The following is a 23,606-nucleotide window of genomic DNA, read 5'->3' as shown; positions in this document are numbered from 1 at the left end:
TTAGGAAAAATCCAGCAACCTCAAATAATAGTATGCCTGCCTACTTTTAGACCACATGTCCCACCATAAATTATTAAGATATCATATCATAGAAACAAGAAAAAATGTTAACTCAGGCGTCACCGCAGCTATAATATCCTCCAACATGTGCTTCTTTTATAGCGTAAAGTTGTATTAAAAGATCTGTATCTTGATTTTTATCATTCAATTTACAGGGAAACTATATGCCATAGTGGTTATAACGGTACAATTTCTTCTGAGATTATAACGCTATCTTGAGTAATAGTCTATGTCGAATTTCGTGAAGATATCTTCACAAATAAAGAACTTTTCCATACAAGCTTGATTTTGATCGGTCAGTTTGTATGGCAGCTATACGCTATAGTGATCCGATCTGAACAATTTCTTCAAAGATTGTACACTTGCCTTGGATAATAATCAACACCAAATTTCTTGAAGATATCTCATCAAGTAAGAAACTTTTTTATACAAGAACATGATTTTGATCGGTCAGTTTGTATGACAGATATAAGTTATGGTGGTGCGATTTAAACAATTCTTTCGGAGCCTATATATATAGGAAAACATCTATGCCAAATTTCGTGAAGATATCTTGTAAAATAAAAAAGTTTTCCATATCTGGACTTGATTTGAAACCTTCAGTTTGTATGGCAGCTATATGCTATAGTGATCCGATATCGGCGGTTCTGACAAATGAGCAACTTCTTGGGGAGAAACGAATATGTGCAGATTTTCACAGCGATATCTCAAAATCCATAGACGAAGAAACTGACGAAACTGACTAAGTCGACTCAACTCACCACGCCGATTCTTCAGATATATAGTTTATAAAATCTCCAACGTTTCTTGCTGCCTGTTACAAATTGTTAGACAGGCTTTATATAACCGGTTCAGGGTATTAAAAAGCTAGGTGTCACAATTTTAACGACTCTTTAAAGACACAGTGTGAAAAAATTTGCGGACATTAGCTGGCCATCTCAAATCCCGTATCTAATATTCAAAAACAATGATTAATCTTATTTCATCACAACTTGAAAATAATATTTTAAAAACAACCTAAAGTCTCCTGAGGAAATATATATACACTATTGACGAAATGTCTGCGAAACCTACCTGGTAGATATCTTAAACCTTCACTTGAATATATATAACTACATCACTAAGTTAAAAAAAATTGCATAAATAAAATTTTTTATTTGACTGCCTCTAATAATAGGAATACTTTCAAACATGCCAAACATCAATCCAAAAACGAAAAACACAATATTTTTACGCTTCATTTGACTTTCAAAACTAATTTTCTTAATGCGAAATTTCAATGCAAACTAATGGATTGAAAGAAAACTTATGAAATTCCCAGAGCCAAACTTAGCAAACGAATTGTCAATGGTCAAGCTGAATTTCATCAATAAAAAGTTTTTGGCAGCGCCGCCCCCCGCTTTTCCAAGCCATTGAACAAACGAAAGCCCGAAACACAAAGGCGACTAAACACGAGTGGGGCGCACAGGGCTAGAAAATAGATTCAAATAGACAAGAAAACAACCGAATGCAAGTATATATACAATGCAAGTATATATATATAACTGTATATATATGCATATAGTAAGTGCATGTGCATGTGTATGTGTGCATAGAAAATTTATCAATGATTTAGCTACAACTCACCTGAGCCTTGAGTTAACCGAAACCAACAATCAGTGACCCAATTTGTTGCTGCAATTCCTGACAAACAATAAAACAACAAAAAAATAAACAAATTGAATAAGAGCAAAGAAATATGTATGTATATAAAAACTAAAATAGAAGAAGAAACGAAAAAAAGTAAAGCATAAAAAAGGAAATTCGAAAATAAGCAATATGGCCCTCATTTCTCATATGAGCTACTAATAGGGGTCATTTCTCATTTCTTGCGCTTTTACTTTATTTCAATTTCTTGTCAGTTTTTGTCTTTTCTAATATCTTTACTGCATAGCAGATAGAGGAATGCCAGGAATTGTTTTAGCGCTACAAAAACAGCGAAGAGGGAAGAAAATAAATAAATATTCTGCAATCAATGCAATTGTAACTCACTAAGTTCTACTCTCGAATGTCACATAAAAATGTCCGGACAAAGCTTAAACGATAAAAAAAATGGAAGCGAAGCAAGGGCAAAGAAGTGAAATAAAAGCAGCACAACATTGTACGGAATATCAGGGAAAAAGAAAATAAGAAAAATCCTTGCAAAAGCAATAAATTAGTAAACTGAGAGCCAACACAAAGGCCACGCATTGTTCGTACAGGGACCAGGGAACACTAACAAAGTAAGAACAGGAAGCAAATAAGGTATATAAAGTACGTGTGGGAGCGCATATAAGATGCGCTGGAGAGTTTTAAAATACTGAGCTCAAAAAATTATAAAAATAAGTATGCTCTTTATATAGTATTTAGTTGATAACCGAAGATGTGATACAATTCTGCTACTTTCGACACCTAACTATCCACTACCTTAAACTACAACTTCATGTACGGTTTTAAGCTCATTTGGCATTCAGCGCTTTATTCAGCAATCATAATCTTGAGCTGAATAAGAGATAAAAGACAATAGCTTGTTAGGTTTTTTCATTATGCCATTCAGCGGTTTATTCAGCAATCATGATCTTGAGCTGAATATGTGCGCTTTTTCAGCTTTCATTCCCTTGAGCTCTATAAGAGCTAAAAGCTTGTTAGCTGCTTTCATTGTGTACTCCGCATTTTCTTCAGTAATCTCAATCTTGAGCTGAATATGTAAACTACAACTTCATATAAGGCTTCTCTGCTTATTTGGCATTCAGCGCTTTATTCAGTAATCATAATCTTAAGCTGAATATGTTCGTTTTATTCAGATTTCATTCTCTTAAGCTGAATACGAACTGAAAGCCAAAAAGTTGTTAGGTTATTTCATTGGGGCATTCCGCATTTTACTCAGCAATCACAATCTTGAGCTGAATATATAAACTACAGCTTCATATAAGGTTTCTCAGCTTATTTTGTATTCAGCGCTTTTTTCAACAATCATAATCCTGAGCTGAATATGTGCGCCTTATTCAGCTTTCATTTTCTCAAGCTAAATACAAACTGAATGACAAAAGCCTGTTAGGTTCTTTCATTGCGACATTCAGCGCTTTATTCCGCAATCAGAATCTCGAGCTAAATATGAGCGCTTTATTCAGCTTTGATACTCTTAAGCTGAATACGAACTGAAAGCCAAAAGCTTGTTAAGTTCTTTCTTGTGACATTTAGCCTTTAATTCAGCTCTCATAATCTTGAGCTGAATACGTTACGTTACTACTGCTTGCATGGCAAGCTTTTTTGTTTGATGAGATATCTTCACGAAATTTAGCATGGATTAGTATCCGAGACAGTGCTACAACCTCCGAATATATTATTCCGATCGGCTAACGAAAACATATAGCTGTCACACACACTTACCGATTAAAGCCAATATAAATATTTTTTTTTACACGCATCATGCTAATATTAAAGTCAATTGAGAAGGTTATTTTATCTCCAGGGCAGGCGTAGTTAACGTTTTTCTTGTATTTTACAACTCTACGCGCACATTCGGTTTTAAACCGTTATTTGAACAAATTTATTATACTCAGCGCAACATCTGGTGAGAGTATCAAAATGAAAGTGAAAGATATTTTATTTCAAGGTGTACACCGCATATAAATACACAGACGCATGTGTACGTGCATATACACACTCTGACGCACACACACACCAGTACGCACGGTGTGATTGAAGTACATTGTGGCAATTTCGCCGCATATTCCTGCTGCCACTGATTCCTGCCATCGTGGACGCATCTTAACAAAATAGCTTTATATTTGTTGTTATTGCAGCGTTTTTATTGTTGTTTTTGTTGTCCCTGCTGCGTTGCCAATAAAATTCACGTGTGTAACAATAAGGCAAAACACTCACGTACAAGCAGGTGGCACGCGGTCGCTATAAAATACAACTTGATGTCGCTACAATGCCACTTATAATGGGCTACAAAGTAAGAAAGAATATAAACAACAACAGCAAAAAGAGTTGGTAGTTAAACATGAATTCAAAGTCGCATTATTATGCATAGGTGGCAAATATGCTGGAGTTGGAAGCACTAAGGAAGGAAAGCAGAAAGGAGAATAAAATTTGTTATGGCAGCAGCAGCAAATACAATCAATTAAATCACGGCGGAAGGAGATTCTGCAGGCATATAATGTACATAAAATGTAATAAGCAATCGTAACTTCAGGTTTGCTATATGAAATAGGTTATTTGGTATGGTATTTTGGTTTGTGCGCCAAAAAGTAGGCAATATTTATTATATTTTACTATGTAGATGACAGTCGATGATGAGAAACGATTCTGGCACTTTCGCTACTTAACTACCCGTTACCTTAAGCTACAGCACTATGTAAGGGTTTTCAGGTGCTTTGGCATTCAGCGCTTTATTCAGTTATCATTATCTTAACCCTTAACCACCTACCAGCGGTCATGGTGACCGCAACGACTTTTTGAATTTTAATTTCGTAGGAGTTCGTTATCGCCAGCAATTCAATTGTTCACATTTATGAGAAAAATATGTTTTGTTTTTGTTCCTTTTTCAGTTAAATAAATAATTTAATATATATTAAAGAGTTTTATTAATGTATTCTTATAATAAAACCTTAAAATCCTAAGAAAATTCAAGAGTATCCGATGCGGTCACTGTGACCGTGCTCAGGTGGTTACGTAACTGATATAGGGGTCAGGTGGTTAAGGGTTAAGCTGGATAAGTACTGGAAATCAAAAACTTATAGGATGTTTTATAGCGGCATTCAGCACTTTAATCAGCACTTTAATCGTTATTTTATGCTGAATCAATATGGAAGCCAAAAGTTTATCAGGTACTTTCATTGCGGCATTCAGCGTTTTTTCAATTTCATTATCTTAAACTGACTATGTATTGAAAAACAAAGTGGTATCAGTTACTTTTTTGTGGCATTCGACACTTTATTCATTTATCATTATCTTAAGCTGAACAAGTACTGGAAGTTAAAAACTCATCCGGATGTTCTATAACGGCATTCAGGGCTTAATTCAGCAATCATTATCTTAAGCTGAATAAATCTGGAAGTCCAAAGTTTGTCAGTTACTTTCATTATGGCATTCAGCGCTTTATTCAGCAAGCATTATCTTAAGCTGAATAAATATTGAAAGTATAATACGCATATCAGTTGCTTTCATTACGGCACTAAGCGCTTTATTCAGCTCTAATTTTCTCGAGCTGAATACGTAATTGTTATAAATTTAAACTGCAAAGCTGGTTACCGACTTCGAATATTCAAAAATATATGTATTTATAGGTTTTTCTCTTGCCATTCATCTACTTTCTAAAATGAAAACGCTCAAAAAACGTTGCCTACATTTAGGCATAAATGATACAATTACAATGCAATATAATAAACTTAAAATGAAATTATCTCCCAAACCTTCACTTAATTTCGCTTTCATCATTTTCTCAACATACAACTAAAAAACTTTGCCTACATTTAGGCATATATGACAAAAGGCCTATTCGAAATAATGAACTTATGTAAAGTTGATCCTTAAATACTTATAAAATAAACTCAACAAAAACACCAAAATGGGATCAAATTCCTTTTATTCTGTAAACTTAAAAAACATTTATTCTTTGAATTGCATGCATTTAGGCGCAATAATACTCTTATACACTTTTCAACAGTAAATATTTTTCATATAGACATTCGTGAATTTATTTTAAGAATAAAAACATTTTGCGCCGGCATTTAATACAATTTACACTGTGCAACCCAGTTAACAAAACCTAGAGATATTCAATTGTCTGCTACCCGAGGCAAAGTATCAAAACAGTGTACTTTTAACAAAAAATCCGAAGCGTATACAAACATTATGGCAAAGAATTCCAACTATTAGCACTGCTACATACTGCCATATGCACCCCCCATACACAGTCTCCACTACATCCCACACAAATTGGTACACAAATTCCACACATGACTGTAGCCACATATATGCCAGCATAGTTTATTTATATAACATATTGAATTTTCACTATTTTCACATGCACAGCGCATACATTCATGTACATATACACATATGTATATATATACCGAAAAAGCAAATTTCCTCTGGACAGCACCCACACTTCCTTCACAGGCTGCGCTCTTTTCCGGCGCCAACAAAAGCATATGCAGCAACTTACCTTTGACTGACCGCCAATAAATTCCTGTTCAAGTACATTGTACAAGCTATGGCCGGCGCACCTGCAGCCATGACAACAACAACAACAAACTATTAGCATTGGCATACTTTAACACATACAAACATAGTTCTAAGTTAACAATCAACGGCAAATAAATGAAAACGGAAATGAAAGAGATCGTCTAATGCAAAAACAAAAACAAGAACAAGAAAAACGTTAACTTCTGTTACAGCTAAGCTAGAATACCGTTCACAAATGCAAAAGTTTCCTTGCAACGATTTGATTTTGATCGTCAAATGAACAAGTTTGGCATACAAGCACTTTGTCAAATGAGAAAGCTTTCCATACAAGCATTTGATTCCGATCTTTCAATCTGAACAATTTTTTCGGAGATTGCATGATTGTTTTCAAAAATTATCGGAACCAAATTTCGTGAGGATATCTCGCTAAATGAAAAAGCTTTCCATACAAGCATTTGATTCCGACCCTTCAGTTTGTATGGCAGCTATATGTTATAGTGGTCCGATAGTGACAGTTCCAACAAATAAACAGCTTCTTGATGAAAAAAGGACGGTTGAAAATTTTCAGAACGATATTTCAAAAACTGGAGGACTAGTTCGTGTATATACAAACAGACAGATATGGACAACGGACATGAGTAAATTGACTAATCTCGTCACCCAGATTGTTTATATACATATATATATTTTTTATAGGCTCTTCGTCGTTTCTTTCTCGGCGTCACAAACTGCGTGGCAAACTTAATACACCCCGTTGAGGGTATAAATAAACTTGCTGTGTGCCATTTGCTGCTCATGACTGCCGCAACACAAATACCAGCTCACATAAAGTCACCAGTTTGTGTGATCGTGGAGACGACACGTTGGTTAGTTGCTGAGTTCAGCGCTGCCAGTGCACCTTCACACCTTTGCATTGACCTGCGACATGACATCGCTGCCTGGGCACTCGTCGCTCTACTATTGTTGACTACTGTAGCGCTGGCGAGTTGTTGTTGTTGGCGCTGTGTAATTTCGCTTTTCGCTTAAGCAAACTTTTACAAGCTCGTAAATAAGCTGGTAAAAATTTGCGCCACAAATAACTAACGCATAAATAAAGTACCGCTACAAAACGCGCAGGCATCTTGTGCGCACACACCTGGTGGCTGGTGGCTGGTGGCTGGTGGCTGGTGGCTGGTGGCGGCAATAGTTGTCGCAGCTGGCGAAAGTTACCTTGGCGATTTTCAGCAAACAACAACATTTTTTATGATTTTTTTTTTCACGATTTTGGCGTAAATTGCCACAGCAAACCATTTACCGACTGTACTTTCTCACACTTTTCCGCCGTTACGCACACATGTGTGCAACGAAATTTTCCAATTAATTAAATGTTTATGCACTGAAATGAATTTCCGCACACAATTACACTTAAATATACTTGTACATAATTACAAAAACAATATGTAACACAAATATACGTAATTGTTATTTACAAAATATTACACAAATAAACTATTTATGTATTCAACTATATATATTTCTATGCACCAAAAAGATATCTCTTAACTTGTCACTTCCTTTTCCTAACTTTCGATTTTTTGCTCTCACCTATTTTCTTTGCAGATTGGACTTCAGTCGCAATTACACGCACTGCAATGCCTCACTGTTAGTCAACGACACGCTCGCCATGTCGGGCGATCAGCCGACCTGGCTGAAATTGCTGCCGCCGCGCATGCACACACCGGAAGTGATACTCAATACATGGTTGCATTTAGGTGGCGCACCACAAGCGCCGATCGGCCTGATTATCGAACTGCCGCCAGCTCAGAGTGGCACCGGCTTCACGGGCTGCCTGCATTCGTTGCGCATAAACGAAGAGACGCGCGAGATATTCGGGTGAGTAGTTGGGGACCGAAGTTGTTAAAAATATACTATATGGGGAATATACCCGATAATAGGTTTGTGTCTGATGCCCAATATCAAAAAGTCATTTGCTTTGTACTCTGCATTTCTGCAGATATATCTGTTTAAAAATTCTTGAGTTAAGTCTTGCCACTGGTTCACAATAAGCACAGTGGCCTGAGACGTTCAGTTAAACAAAAATTTGGACCCAAAAATCAATTTTTTAGCTTTAAGAGGCAACTGAGGCTCTCAAGAGCCACCGACAGACCGTCTCGATTTTAAATAATAAATAATACTTTTCAAGAAATCTCGAGCAAAAGTAAAAATATTTTCACCCCTTTTATGCCGAATTCGAACAGATAAGACAAAAACAAATTTTCTGGAAGAGCTAAAAGTTATCCCCGCGAACTGCAGGCAGAAATATATATTGGATAAAATAAATAATAGACTTTCTTGTATAGACTTAAATGAATCAATTTTGAAACTACCCAAAACGGACTTATATATCCCAAAGTTTGAATAACATTTGATGAAATCGTGTTAGATACGATAAATATATGGGAATTCCACCTAGAACTTAGACAAATTCCAATATACTGCTAGGCGCTAGTGAATCGATTAGATCTCTATATGGAAACATGGATGAAAGGGCCTTTATCCAGCGCCTACAGACTGCTACGCAGTCAATTAGCAGGTGTTCTGGAATTTCGGGCTTCCTGTCGCAGAACTGGCAATTCACACAAGAAGCTTGGCCCATGTTATATAAGCGCTTCCTCACCTTACAGTGGCTATTGTAGGATACGACAACTAGCCTAAATTCGTCCCTAGGGAGGTTGATTGCATATTTAAAACGCTGAGGTTGTAACTCCCAATTAGCAACTTGGCGAGGCACATGCCTTGGAGTTGTTGCCAATACCTCTCGTTGCCTGCTCCTTCTTCCTTGCAGAGCAGCTCCTTTATGGTATGAAGACCCACCGCAACGAAGGATTCAGGTCCTACCATGAAAGGTGGATGCTGCGAAGCTCATCAGCCAGTTCATTCTCGGCTATACCGGCTATAGCGTTCGAAGTATGAATACTCGATCGAAGCGACAATGTTGAAGCATGACCAGTCAGTCCACTAGACTTTCTTTTCTTTGATTATTGAATCCATTTTTTTATCACCCGTTACAATTCTATGAAGAAACCCCTTTAATTTTTGCCGTTGGAGCAATTGTTAACCGGTGAACGCTCAATGTCACTTGGTTTCAAGTCATAAAGAACGCAAGTTTCTTGTTTCTGAGTCACTCCCAGCGCATGTAGTCGCTTTGAAATTACTTGGAGGAAGACTCCAAATGCTGTAGCAAGCTCTTCTTGCGTTTTACACGGTTCCTCATCGTACAGCGTCTTCAATTTACCATCTTCGAAGGTTTTTGGCCTTCTTTCACGTAGACGGTTGGGAATACCAACCAGTCATGGAACGTTGTTTCACTTAGGGTAGCACCTACGTAAACTTTTTGCAGTTCCTGAAGAGCTTCAGCCGCCGATTTCTTTGACTGAAAAAAAATCCCCACGTCCCGCAATTGACGAATATTTAACCAAAAATCGGACAAGCCATATAAACAAAGTCACAAATGTGGAAATGAAGTTTACGTTTTGAATATATCAAAACCGATCACCACAAACTACTGAAGCCGGGCGATATATCAAAAATAGACTAAAATACCTTAGCAGATTTGTGATAAGTTCAGGGTGCTTTGCCGATAGCTAATATCTACCCACAGACTTTTTTAATTTGGCTTAACAAATTATTGAACTAACAGTCTAATTGGTACTCCTCTTCCAGTACCCAAGCTGAGGAAACAGCCATCTAATCTAACAGATGGAGTCATCCATTGACAAATAGTGGCAACTAAGTTGGGCACCAAATATTCCAAATTCTCTTTATTAGTCTTAAGTACCAGTACTTCAGTTAAACAACTACAACATCTTAGCAAGAAGGCCCCAACAACCTCTCAGACAGTGAACAACCTCTTCGTCTCTTCACTCTGAACATATTAAGTGATTATTAATTACCGTTAATTGAGTGCGACAACTATGCTCTCTGCCAAATACATACAGATACTTGCTGCCAAGTATAACTCTCATCCAAATTTCAATAATTCGATTGCTGCGACTTGAGACCGTCTTGTTACAGGAACGCTGAACTCACAACTTTCACGCCTTTGTGAAAAACTTCATTCCCTGACAGGCTACACACCGACATTTTTTTATTGTAAGTAGATGCGATTACCGTTAAAGAGCGGCATTTTTCAGCATCACTGAGTGACAAACAATTTTCGTCGATAACTCTGACGGCGAAGAAAGCGCACAAAATATTCAATGTTTGACATTTGTTCAGTGCAACAAGAGCGCAGGAGAGCGAGAGACTGTGTTATATGAGCACACAAAAATGTAGCAGCAATGGCAACAACAACATCAAGAAGTAGTAGTAGTAGTTGTAGTAGTACACTCACTTAGTTAAGCATATCTCGTAATTAATTTGCAAAGTTCGGGTAGCAAAAGTTTTCGATAACTAAACTCATTGGTGGACTCGTTGCTGCACTCAGAAATTAATTTAACTTTTCGAAAATGTCAATTGTGTGCCACTTGACCTCGCCGCGGGGGGTGAGCAGGTCGTAGAGAGGGCAACGGAGAGAGTGCCAAAAGAGGGAGTGAGGCAGGCAGTGAGCGGAAGGGAGTCGACTATGTAAATACTATTTACAGCGCAAGGATGAGAAGCGCCACAACGCTCTGGCACTAAAGTGCACTTAAGCGCATATATACATACATACATAGATGTAACTGTATTGTACAAGCGCACAGTGTGCTAATTTAAATGTCAATATTAGCAGCAATGCGAGTTCATAAATATTTCAATTGTGCTGCGCTGTCATGCACTTGCCGCACAGTGTTGCAACTGACCCAACGACCCATTAACTAACCCATTGACGGTCAACTAGAATCGCTGGCAATCGCTCGTGCAATCGCCATAGCTACCATTTGTGCTGACTGCAATCCGCCGTTACCAGTTCATAAGCGAACCGCACACCCACCAAACACCGCCAATATCTACACCACCCCACACTCCCTGGACCGAAAAACATCAGAAGTGCCTTTAGCCGTTGCTGCGTCGCCATCATCTTTTCAGTTTCCGCACACTTAACGCCAAAGAATCGCTTCATTTCCATTTCGTTTCCGTTCGACGTGAAATTGTCATTCACAACGCGCGCCCACCGTTGCCAAGCGGCCGCCGGCTTTTGCGAGCCACCCGCGATTTTTGCATAGTCCTTCTTCTGCTCTCTGCTTGTTGCTTGCATATTTTATTCCGAGTGCATTCAAAATGACCAGAACTGAAGCGTTTAGTTCATTGTTTAAATACTTGAATGCTCGGAAATCGCATGACCGTTGGGTTCGCGCCACCACCACCGCTACCAAAAAACCGTTAACAGCGCTTTTGCGCCACTTACCTAATGTGCGACGTGAGTGAGGAGTGCGCGACCATGAGGTCAGGCACAAAAGCTTCATAATGTCGTACAAGTATCTATTCAATTGTGAAGCGTGAATAAAAATGCTGCTGGAACACGTGACACATATACTAAAGGTGCACGAATTTAACGGCACTTCTCTACTTTTCGACATGGATAGCTTTAAATTTGCATGCCACAAAGTATTCACTAAAGATATCAAGTTTATGGGCGCTTAAAGATAATATTTATGGCAAATGGTGAGCCGTTCGCAAGCTGGGAATTGTGAGTGGAAATTAGAGAAGAAATATGAAAATAGAGAGAAAAGGTAAGGAGGAATTGAAAAGATTACATATCGTAACTATTTTCGGATTTCATAGCACTGGCCCTCCCAATGAGCTCATTCTATGTTTCGGTCAGTTCCAATTACCTTTCTTTAGATACAGATTTTTTTCGTTGCCTCGAAAGCTCAATTAGCTATTAAATTTTAAATATGGTTCAGTCTAACTTCGGCCTCTTGCGTTTAAAAGAATCTCTCAGCACAAGCTGAGAATCTTTCGAATGAAACCGTGTACTTTCTATAGTAAAATAATGGTCCCAGTGGATTAGTGATTTCCTCTTTTATTGTATGGCCGTTAGCATATCTGAAACACAACAATTTTCTTCAGCAATAAGGTTCATATTTACATTCCAAAATTGCCGCAGTTGGGACGAAGAGCGACCTGAAGACATTCAAGAGCTGCCATTTCCTCCAAAAACAATGGTTTGGTGTGGTTTGTGGACTGGTGGAATCATCGGTCTATAGTTTTTCAAAAATACCGTCCCGCCATGATAACCGTTTAATTAATACCTGAAGTTGAAGGTCGTGATCTCGACGACATTTGGATTCAGCAAGACGTCGCCACTTCCCACAAGTGTTGGGTCTGCGTAATATTTCAAGCAGATATCGTTGTTATTGAGAAAACCGCGGACAGACGAGTAGCAGTCAAGGTAATAACCTCGTCTTGTATATCGGCCAGAACTGTTTTGGGAGACAAGGCAGCAGTGGAGAGTGTCACCAAGAACAAGCGACTTCACTTATACCTGCTGACAGGACCAAAAGCATCGATGACAATGACATAATGTACGAGATTGCCAAGAATAGTATACGGCTGTCATCCGATAACGTGATCGACTTTGGTAAAATAATTAATTTTCTTTACGACGATCTGGACAAGAGCAAGACAAGGAATGTCAAAGTCCAATGGACTGAATGCAAAACTGCAAAAGTCATGTCCGTTTGATCAAAAATATACAAAGTTTCTGCTTCTTCTTGGTGGAGGAGACTGTAGAAACATGATTGGAATACTCACTGGTCACAGACTGGTGGCTTCACACGCTTGCAGAATGGGGCTGACAAATCGAGATGACTGCAGAAAATTTCTAGAGCATGGCACCAGAAAAACAGTGGATCATGTCTTATGCACTTGTCCGGCACTGACACGGCAACATTTCAAACAGTTGGAGGCCCCATGGTATGAAAGCGTTGGCATCCTGAAAGATGACTACTTCTTATGAACATCGTAACGGCACTCCATCCGGCATGGCTAACTAAAATGGGTTCGAGCTTATTTCTGGTAAAGATTTCTCATCGAAACAGCTTTGTTCAGCGATGGCAAGATTAGTAATAAATAGAGAAGGACTGAATATTTATCATACTTTAGCATTGAGGAAGTTTGATTTTTGAACAACGGCTTGTTTCCCTTAAGTAAACCTATGTCTCCAACGGAGCTTCCCTCTCCGTCATTTTTACCAAAGTTTCACAATTGATTTTATAAAAAATAATTGACCACTTAATTACCAGGTTCCACTTTATTTCTTAAAATTATTGCTTAATATTTATCTTCCTTCTCTTTAATCTCTTACGTTGCAGTGACGCTTTGGACGGCTTTGGCATAACAGAATGTGGCTCACTCGCCTGTTTGTCGAGTCCTTGTCGCAACGGCGCTGCTTGCATTAAAATCGAAACCAACGAAGTTGATGAGAATGGCGAAAAAGCGGAGAAGTGGAAATGCAAATGTCCAACCGGTTATATGGGACCAACTTGTGAAATCTCCGTTTGTGAAGATAATCCCTGCCAGTATGGCGGCACTTGCGTACAATTTCCAGGCAGCGGCTACCTCTGCTTATGTCCCTTAGGCAAGCATGGTCACTATTGCGAACACAGTAAGTAAAACTTTTGCCGAATATAACCTTCCACACGCACATGTTCACACATGTTGGCATCACACACACACAAATTCGAAGAATCCATCCTCATCCCTACAAATCGTTAGACTTTTTTGAAGTGTTCAGTGTTCGTGCATCCAACCATTGGTAATGTTGTACTCGTATTCGTACTCGTACATAGGTACATTGCAGAAGTGCAACTTGAAAAACAGGCAACTAATCTAAATTTAACTATCCAAAACCGCTGTGAAACCCAATCCTTTTTCTTTTCCTACAAATATCCCAAACAAAAAAATAAAACAAGATTTTCCTGCCCATACGATTTCCCCCGCTACAATCAAGAATCTTACAGATCTCGAAGTCGCGCTGCCGTCGTTCTCGGGCAGCGTCAATGGACTGTCGTCGTTTGTCGCCTACACTGTGCCCATACCGCTGGAATACTCGATCGAGTTAAGCTTCAAGATACTACCGCAAACCATGTCACAAATTTCACTGCTCGCGTTCTTAGGACAATCCGGTTATCACGATGAGAAGAGCGATCATTTAGCGATCAGCTTCATACAAGGCTACATTATGCTCACTTGGAATTTGGGTGGAGGACCGCGACGCATATTTACGCAGAAACCCATTGATTTCCGTTTGGATGCACCGCGTGTGCCGTACGAGATCAAGGTTGGACGCATTGGACGTCAGGCTTGGCTTTCGGTGGATGGTAAATTCAATATTACTGGTCGTTCACCGGGCAGCGTTAGTCGCATGGATGTTATGCCCATACTCTATTTGGGTGGACATGAGATAGCGAATTTCAATACGCTGCCGCACGATTTGCCGCTACATTCAGGCTTCCAGGGTTGTATCTACGATGTGAACTTGAAGGCGGGTCAAGTGACAGTGCCGCTGCAGGAGACGCGCGGTGTGCGTGGACGCGGCGTGGGACAATGTGGCACCAGAGAATGCCACCGGCATGCTTGTCAACACGACGGCGCCTGTTTGCAACATGGCGCTACTTTCACGTAAGTTTTTTCAAACTTTTGGCATAAATCAAGCTTTGAATTCAATAAATGGCTCTTAATTTTAGTTGCATCTGCCAAGAAGGCTGGTACGGCCCACTGTGCGCTCAGCCCATTAATCCATGTGACTCCTTCAACAACAAATGTGCGGAAGGCTCAACGTGTGTACCGCTGGTAAATGGTTACGAGTGCGATTGTCCGGTGGGCAGAACGGGCAAAAACTGTGATGAAGGTAGGTCCAGTCTTGAGTACTTAAACTTTGACCCACTATCAAATAACTAACTTCCGCTCTTCGCAGATATACGCTCACTAAGCGATGTTTCGCTAACCGGTCGTCGCTCTTATTTGGCTGTACGTTGGCCCTACCTCTATGATAGCTCCGATAAACTTGGTTCGAAGCGTTCGCAAATTATCAGTTATCGCAACTTTACGAAGAAACTAATGCCACCGAAACCGATTGCTTCCTCAAACCAGCACTTTGTTATGAAGTTGCTCAACGAAGTCGAGAAACAACGTAATTTCTCGCCTGTGCCGCTTATGGGCTCCAAGACTTTCGAAGAGCATCATCGTGTGCAATTCTTCTTCATCGAATTCCAATTGCGTCCGCTCTCTGAACGTGGTCTACTACTCTACTTCGGCACTTTGAATAATAATCAGGATAAGAAAGTCGGTTTCGTGTCACTCTCATTACAGGGTGGGGTTGTGGAATTCCGCATTTCTGGTCCCAGTAGCCATGTGACGGTCGTACGGAGCGTACGTATGCTCGCAATTGGCGAATGGCATAAAATTAAGATGGCACAACGCGGACGCTGGCTGACGCTTTGGGTTGAGGGTAGCGCATCATCGGCATTGGCACCTTCCGCCGAAGTACTTGTCGAACCCGATTCCCTGTTATACATTGGAGGACTCAAAGATTTATCCAAACTACCGCATAATGCCATTTCTGGCTTCCCAATACCATTCCGTGGCTGCGTACGTGGTCTGGTGGTCAGCGGTACGCGCATTGTGCTCAACGAAACAAATATAATGGGTAAGTAGTGGAAGAGAACAGTCCTGTAGTGTGGTTTTGAGTCTAACTACTGACTTTTGCTTTTTTTAGATTCTCGTAATATCCGCGACTGTGATGGCACGGCATGTGGCGGCGATTCTTGCGAGGCGGGCGGTCATTGTTGGCTCGATGAGAAACTGCAACCGCATTGTATTTGCCCCGAATATGCGAAAGGTGATCGTTGCGAATACTCGGAAAGCTGTAAACTAATACCATGCAAGAATAATGGACGTTGTTTGCGCAGCGGACGTTGCTCTTGTCCGAATGGCTGGGGTGGATTTTACTGTGAAATAGGTGAGCTAATATAAAGCGTGATTTTTTAAGAGGGGAGAAATATTGGAAGGGATCACTGCACTGCTTGGCTAGGTATTTGAGACATCGAATGTTTCATCCCTCTGTTAAAATATCATGATTAAGACCCCGAACACAATTAAGTAGAGAACCGGTACTTCAAAAATAACCTAATAGTCCACGTCGAAACACGGTTCAAAACATGACCAATACCACTTAATTTCTGATTGTTCTCATGACCTCAAATGTCAATGAAAAACGATTATGTGGGAACCCAAAGTAGATCTGGTTGGGAGTGATAGAGGAATATTTTGTTTAAAATAGGTAATACTGAAAATAATATCGGATATTTATAGAGTCCCTTAAAGTCCTTTCCCGACGAATCTAACTCATACTTTATCAGTCTTTCTGGTCCTTGCAATTGTTGTTCACATTCATGGGGTATTTCCCGAAACTGTTTTGAGGAATACAGTCATTCCTTGGTCCGAGTCTATTGCTGGTTCATAAGCCAGCTTGTCATGAGAACGGTCCTAATTGTAGTAGTAGGCTCTTAGAGGATTCTAAATAAATTCTTCAAATGGTCTCTTTAGAAAGATAATGTCGGAAATATTAGATTTTCATTTGGTTTTTTGATTTGGACACAGTGGACTCGCCAAAAAACACTAAAATAGCCACGGAACCAATCAAGAGGAAGAACGGTTGTTATAGCCACCATAAAACAAGAGAAAAATATACACAAAGATTTTCCAACCTCACAGGTATTAATCAACAATTAAGGTCAACTTTGCACTTTTTAGTGTTAAGATGTGTAGACAAGTGTAAATGAGATCACGTCATTTAAAATCAAACTCAGCGTGAATGATTGATTGCTGTAAGTGTGCAGTTACTATCTACAAAAACAAATCCATAAAAAACACGTAAATTAAAACAAATTAAAGAATCATGAGTTAGACTAGTGTGAAACAGCTGGAAGGCTGCACATTTGACATTGAGAGGCATTACATGACGCAAGTGGCTAATTGCGCGAGTTTGAATTCGACTTTGACTTTACTAACAGTATATAGTCATATATGCTACGTATCGATGAATCAGCCTGCCGTGTAAGCTATTAAATAGAGGAAATAGCTTCTAATGGCAATAGAATGGCCATAAAAATAGTGCGAATCAAATTAGTCATGCACTTTTCGAAACAATTAGTTAATTGCTGTTAAATTTATATTTAAATATAATATACATATGTATGTATGTGTAGGTATGTATTGATATTTTTAGCACAGAATACACACCGAGCCAAATGCTAATAAAACCTTTGGCAAATAGTTAACTCAGCTAAAAGCCAATTTAACTTGAGTGAAGTGTCATGAATCGGTATATATGTACATACATATATATATATATGTATATATATATATGCGCTTCGCTTAAAACGTATGTGTGTATGAAACTCGAAGTCTTTCTTTCAATTTCCTCCCCCCCCACAGGGAGTTTTAAGTTTAGCTTCAAGTTTGTAACACCCAGAAGAAAACTTCGGCGAATTTGTCCTTCAGTTTTTGAAGCATATAACAGATCAATTGAAAAGTCTCCGGCCTACTATAGCAAGACACACTTTTTATCAAAATTCGTTTCTTTTTTACTCAACATAGTTCCCTTCAAGGGTGATACACTGATTACAGCGACCCTCCAACTTTTCGATAATATTTTTGTAGTACGATTTGTCTATTGCTTCAAAATAGGCCTCAGTTTTGGCGAACACTTCTTCAATCGCCGGAAATTCTTCCCAGCGAACATTCTTTTGGATCGCTGGGGGCCAGATCTGGAGAATATGGTATATGCAGAAGAACTTCCTCATTTCATGGATTTTTGCCATCGTTTTCACTGACTTCTGACACGGTGCATTGTCTTGGTGTGACAGCATTTTCCTTTTCTTCAAATGCGACAATTTTGCGGCGATTCCAGCCTTTAAAGGATTCAAAAACGCTATGTAATAGTAACTGGTCATGGATCTTATTTTTCAAGATAGTAAATAAAAGCTATTCTATGCGCATACTTCTGGAGGAAATTTATCGTGTGTAGTCCACTTGAATGACTGTCGAATGGACTTCGTAGTGAAGTAATGCAGTCATGATTCATCCATTGTCAGACCGAGGATACAAACGGAGGAACGATCAAAATTAATTGTTTGTACGGAAAACTTTTTTATTTGACAAGATAGCTTCATGAAAGTCCGCAGAACTATCATTAAAGACAACGCTACAATCTCCGAACATGTCCGAACATTCGAAAATCTTCTCACGCTTTAGCATTACACCGGAACTTTTAGAACATGATGTCGTCAAACCTCAAACTGGCGGCCTTTTCTCTGCTCTTGTTGGAGGAGAGGAACAGCGAGCTTTTATATGGATGGGTCAAAGCTTAAGGGGGCGGTTTTTGGAGTGGTATATTGTCAGGATCTCTCTATCATCTTCAGTTTCAGACTTCCTTACAATGACATTGCAATCTTTTTCAACGCGAGTTTGCTGCCATTAAGGTAGCGGTAGATTTACTAGTCCAGAGTGCAGCCTCCTTCAGAGAAGTGACTATTTACACTCATAACAGGGCGGCGATTTCGTCCTGAGCACTAACCGTGCATTCAAATCTGGTTAAGAAATGCCTAACCTCGCTATCAATGGCCTCGTATAACTGTGATAAGACTAGTATTGGTGCCAGATCACAAGGTAAGCGTAAAGTACAAACTGACAAGTAAAAGCACCTTAGCTCTGCTATCACTAGAATGTGAACGGGTTGGTGCTCCCCTCACCTCGTGTGTACTACTACTAGATAGCTTGGCCAGCGCTGGGCTACCATCGATTTGCCCCTCAGTAAGGTTAGTCTCTCCGTAGTCGTGAAGATTCTAATAGGTCATGGCCCTGTCGACGTCCTAAATGATTGAGATTTGCCGGATGCCAGCTGCTGAAGCTTTATGGGAGAAGACGAGATGAAGACATCTTAAAACTTCCCTCTTGATTGTCCCGCGTTTGTGAGATCAAGGCTTAAATACTTGGGAGCTCGCACTTTCAGATATTCCACCAACGAATCAAGTACGAGATTACTACTTTTATAGTTTCACAACGGGCTGCATACAGTAGTCCAAGTGCGGTCGCTGGATCAGCCATCAAACCTAACCTCAATCTTCGAACGGGATAAACAGGGCGGAACACTATGGCATATAGCTTTTATGCTATAAAATGCACACGTGATGGGTATTAAAGATTCGTAGCAGCCGAAATTAACGTTTTGTTTTTGCTGTTAATGCTTTTTCACCTTTAAAAGTGTGAACGATTAATTTTCGTATGCAAATTTGCACACACTGTACATACATACAAACATACATATGTATTTATACCTACAATATGTGCCCAGTAAGCGAAACCAAACTAACGGCGATACGCGTCGAAAAGCAAACATTAATTGCAGAAATACAGTAAATGTTTAAAGTTGAAAGCAAAACCAAAAACAAAGACAACAACAACACATAATAGTCAAACAAAAGCAGGCGAACGCATTTCAAGTCATACATATGTATACAGATATAGGTACTAGAACGGGTTTTAATTTCTACAAAAGTTAGAATTGAAAATAGAACAACAACAAAAAAGCATAACAAAAAACCGAAAGATGAATTATAGCCGAAAATCAAGCGAACAACCCCGAACAACGACAGCCGCAACTAATTTATGTGAAGTAGTTGGACAACAACAACAGTAATAATAACAAAAACAACAACAATAATAGCAACCAAAACAACAACAGTAATAATAACAAAAACGACAACAATAATAGTAACAAAAACAACAATAATAATATTAGAAGCAACTACAAGAAAGCAACCTTGACAGCAACAGCTGGTCCAAGTCACTGACTGGCGCTGATGAAATACGCGCAGCCGCTCTGTCAGCTGGACTAACTGTTCTCAGAGCGTTGAAATCAGTTATGCAGCCGAGTTAACACATTATAAAAAAATATTTCTTTATAATTATGCTACAAAGATACATACATATATGTATATATGTGTGTGTAAGCCAGGTTCTTGGGTAACCCTTTCTACTTTTCGGTAGAATTCTTTGTAATTAAAAGCGCCCAACAAACCGAATAATGCACACGTGAACCGTAACACAATAGCAACAACAACTGCATTCATACTTAACACCAGTTGTATAGTACAAAAACAACAACAACAATAAAACATCATTTTACATTCAAACAATGAAAGACGGTGTTTGTTGAGCAATCGCCGCAGCAATTAGAGTCAGGCGAGAATTGAAATTGCAAATACACAGCAACAGCAACAATCACAACAACTAACAACTAGACAAAGTTCTTAGAAAACTTTGAAGATGTCGATCCAACAAAGCGCTGAGTTAGATTACGCGCATTAGCAGAAGACGAAGCAGAAGCGTTGAAACGAGATCAGGGCTGCTGCCAAACTAAGCAAAAGACGCCGCAGCTATATAAATACATACATACAGACATTTATATTTATATATGTACATATATACGTACACTTTTATAAAGCAAACAAGGCCTGTAGGGAAATTGTAACCGAGATCCAGTAATATAGTAGATATGTCCAACATAACCTCAAAATGTCTCAAAAACGATTTCTATGGAGTTTGTTCGTCGATAAGTGCTCTGCTTCCTCCATGGTCACATAAAGAAATCTGATTTGAATGAAAGCACTTGCAAGAATACTGTTTAGGCGCTCCATAAAATAAGAAACCCGGGTTTTGTAGGCTACAACTATGACTTCCGAGTGGCAAGGAACTTGCTCCACTTTGACAACTTGAAAGAACGAAAAAAGATAACACATTACAGGCACATATACAAAAATTCCTTACAAGAACTGTGAACGGTCAGTTTATATGGCAGATATATGCTATTGTGACGCGATCTGAACAATTTTTTCAGAGATTACATCGTGGTCTTGGACAATAACCCATGCTAAATTTGATGATAAAATCTCTTTAATTGCAAAAGTTTTCCATACAAGGACTTGAGTTCGATCGGTCAGTTTGTATGACAGCTTTATGTTATAGTTGCCCGATCTGAACAATTTCCTCGGAGACTGCACCCTGGCTTCAGACAATAATGCATGCCAAATTTCTTGAAGATATCTCGTCAAATGCAAAAGTTTTCCGTATATGGACTTGAGTTCAATGGTAGCTATAAGCTATATGCTATCTTGACCAATATCTGTCATTCCGATAAACGAGCAGCTTCTAGGTGAGAAAAGGACGTATGCAAAAACTGAGGAACTTGTTCGTATAAATATATACAGACAGACAGAAGAACAGGGCTTAATCGACGCAGCTCGTCTCGTGCATATACTTTATGGGGTCCCCTACGTTTCCATCTGGGTGTTACAAACTTCATGCAAACTCTATATTCCCGTTTTGATATACAGTGTACAGAAAATATCAAGCTTATCATTTCCTACTGGGCATATCGAAAAGCATCAAAAGTCGCATATCGGCGACGGTACGCAAGAGTTAAAGGAAATAAAAAAATAAATCTGTTTATAATTATACCCTCCTTCATATAAGACACACTTTACTAACCACATAATTAAAAGCAAATATATCTACACGTGAATTACTGAAAACATTTAATTAAAAAAATCTATGCTTTACATTAGCAATCATAACCGTTACAATGATTACTTTTACTTCTCGCTTTCTTTCATTTAACGCATTCGCTTACGCCACTTCCTGCTACGTGTCTTTGATTTTTCTGCCATATTCTCCAACATTTCTTCGGCCGCCCATTTGCTGCGCCAGCCATGAGTAAGCCCACAACGCCAAGCTTCCGTGGAAACAGTTACCTGATCTTGCCGCCGCCCCGCATACCGATGAAAGACAAACGTCGCGGCCCATCCATGTATGTCCGACCACGTGAAGCCATACAAGTTTCGCTGAATTTCTCCAGCATCGAACCCGACGGCCTGCTGCTGTGGAGCGAGCACGATCGTAATAAATTTTTGGGCTTAGGCTTAGAGAACGGTCACCTGAAAATGGCTAGCAATTTGTTAGATTCCAATAATGATACCGTGGAGATGCCATCGACCGGCTTCATTGCGGATGGCAGTTGGCACTTGGCAAAGGTCATAATGGATCGCAATCGTTTGGAGTTGCAATTGGATGGTGAAGTGATATTCTCAGAGAAGGTGCTGGACGCGGCAACTGCTGCGTTAGCAGCAACCACACAACGAACAGTGTTAACGACGCGACGCTCGTTTGCGGCACGACGTGGTAAGGAACCATCAATCACCTACGAGGATGTCTTCTATTTGGGTGAGTGGAAATTTATTCAAAGTATAATTACTTTTAATTTTATATTTACGTTCGGTAGCGGTTTGTCAAGCTTGTTTTTTTGGGCTTAGTTAGTCAGTCTCAGTTATTAGAACAAAAATTATCCAAAAACATTTAACTAGTCTCCAAATTCTATAAAATAAGGTAGTATACTATATTTTGTCCGACTTTCTAGAGATTTTTAAAAGTTATGTTTCGTTTAATACCACTCGGAAGAGTCTAACCTCGGACGGATGACACTTTTGGCAAATCTCATCAGCTACTTCGTTTCCTAGAATTAATTTGTGACCTGAAACCCAGCATATATACAGCCGCTACATATACTGCATGCCACCGCGCACTTAGTTCTGCTTTTAGTGAACGAGAGCCAGATAAAATATCTCCTGCCATCAAACAAACAGTCGTCGCCCTCGCGACTTGGTTCCCATGTCACTGTTGACAGTCATAACTTTGAAGTCATAGATAATTTCGTCTATCTCGGAACCAGTATTTACACCAAATAATGCCAGCCTCGAAATCCAACGCAGAATAACTCTAGCCAACAGGTGCTACTTCGGACTCAGTAGGCAATTGAGAAGTAAAGTCCTCTCTACACGAAGAAAGACCAAATTCTACAAGTCACTCATCATCGTATGGTGCATTACGAGTTTTCGAGAGAAAGGTTCTGCGGAAGATGTATGGTCCTTTGCGCATTGACAATGGCGAATGCCGCAGTCGATATAACGATGAACTGTACAAGATATACGACGACATTGACATAATTCAGCGTATTGAGAGACAGCGGCTACGCTGACTAGGTCATGTCCTTCGAATGGATGAAAATACTCCAGCTCTGAAAGTATTCGAAGCTGTAATCGCCGGGGAAAGCAGTAGAAAAGATAGATCTTTACTCCGTTGAAAAGACCAGGTGGAGAAGGACCTGGCTTCGTTTGGAATCTCCAATTGGCGTTATTTAGCGAAAAGGAAAAATGACAGGTGCATGGTTGTAAACTCGGCTATAACTGCGAAAGCAGTGTCTACGCCAGTAAAACAGAAGAAGAATGCATATGTACATATGTATATAGCCTCAA

The 23,606-nt window shown here is 39.4% G+C and overlaps 2 protein-coding genes across 6 annotated transcripts in view; one reads left to right on the top strand and one right to left on the bottom strand.

Annotated features, from left to right (window-relative positions):
* Window positions 1–23,606, top strand: part of LOC120767392 (protein eyes shut) — a 147,627-nt gene that overhangs the window by 119,520 nt on the left and 4,501 nt on the right. For 2 of the 3 annotated variants that reach the window (XM_040093407.1, XM_040093406.1), the window contains exons 7-13: window positions 7,873–8,145; window positions 13,548–13,840; window positions 14,196–14,856; window positions 14,922–15,085; window positions 15,152–15,883; window positions 15,953–16,195; window positions 22,006–22,518. In XM_040093407.1, coding sequence (XP_039949341.1) covers window positions 7,873–8,145; window positions 13,548–13,840; window positions 14,196–14,856; window positions 14,922–15,085; window positions 15,152–15,883; window positions 15,953–16,195; window positions 22,006–22,518 — 2,879 coding nt within the window. Of the gene's footprint in view, window positions 1–7,872; window positions 8,146–13,547; window positions 13,841–14,147; window positions 14,857–14,921; window positions 15,086–15,151; window positions 15,884–15,952; window positions 16,196–22,005; window positions 22,519–23,606 lie in introns of all 3 variants that reach the window. The other variant, XM_040093405.1, reaches the window with a different exon arrangement.
* The window catches only part of LOC120767393, a 156,647-nt gene that overhangs the window by 130,846 nt on the left and 2,195 nt on the right, over window positions 1–23,606 (bottom strand). For 2 of the 3 annotated variants that reach the window (XM_040093409.1, XM_040093410.1), the window contains exon 2: window positions 1,687–1,743. The exons of the other annotated variant lie outside the window; for it this stretch is intronic. The gene's annotated coding sequence lies outside the window, so the exon portion shown is untranslated. The remainder of the gene's footprint in view (window positions 1–1,686; window positions 1,744–23,606) is intronic. 3 annotated transcript variants of the gene reach the window in all.

The sequence above is a fragment of the Bactrocera tryoni genome, chromosome 2 (assembly GCF_016617805.1).
Source record: "Bactrocera tryoni isolate S06 chromosome 2, CSIRO_BtryS06_freeze2, whole genome shotgun sequence".
Lineage (NCBI taxonomy): Eukaryota > Metazoa > Arthropoda > Insecta > Diptera > Tephritidae > Bactrocera > Bactrocera tryoni.
The sequence above is the reverse complement of the archived record's forward strand: the minus strand, read 5'-3'. Positions and strand labels throughout refer to the sequence as shown.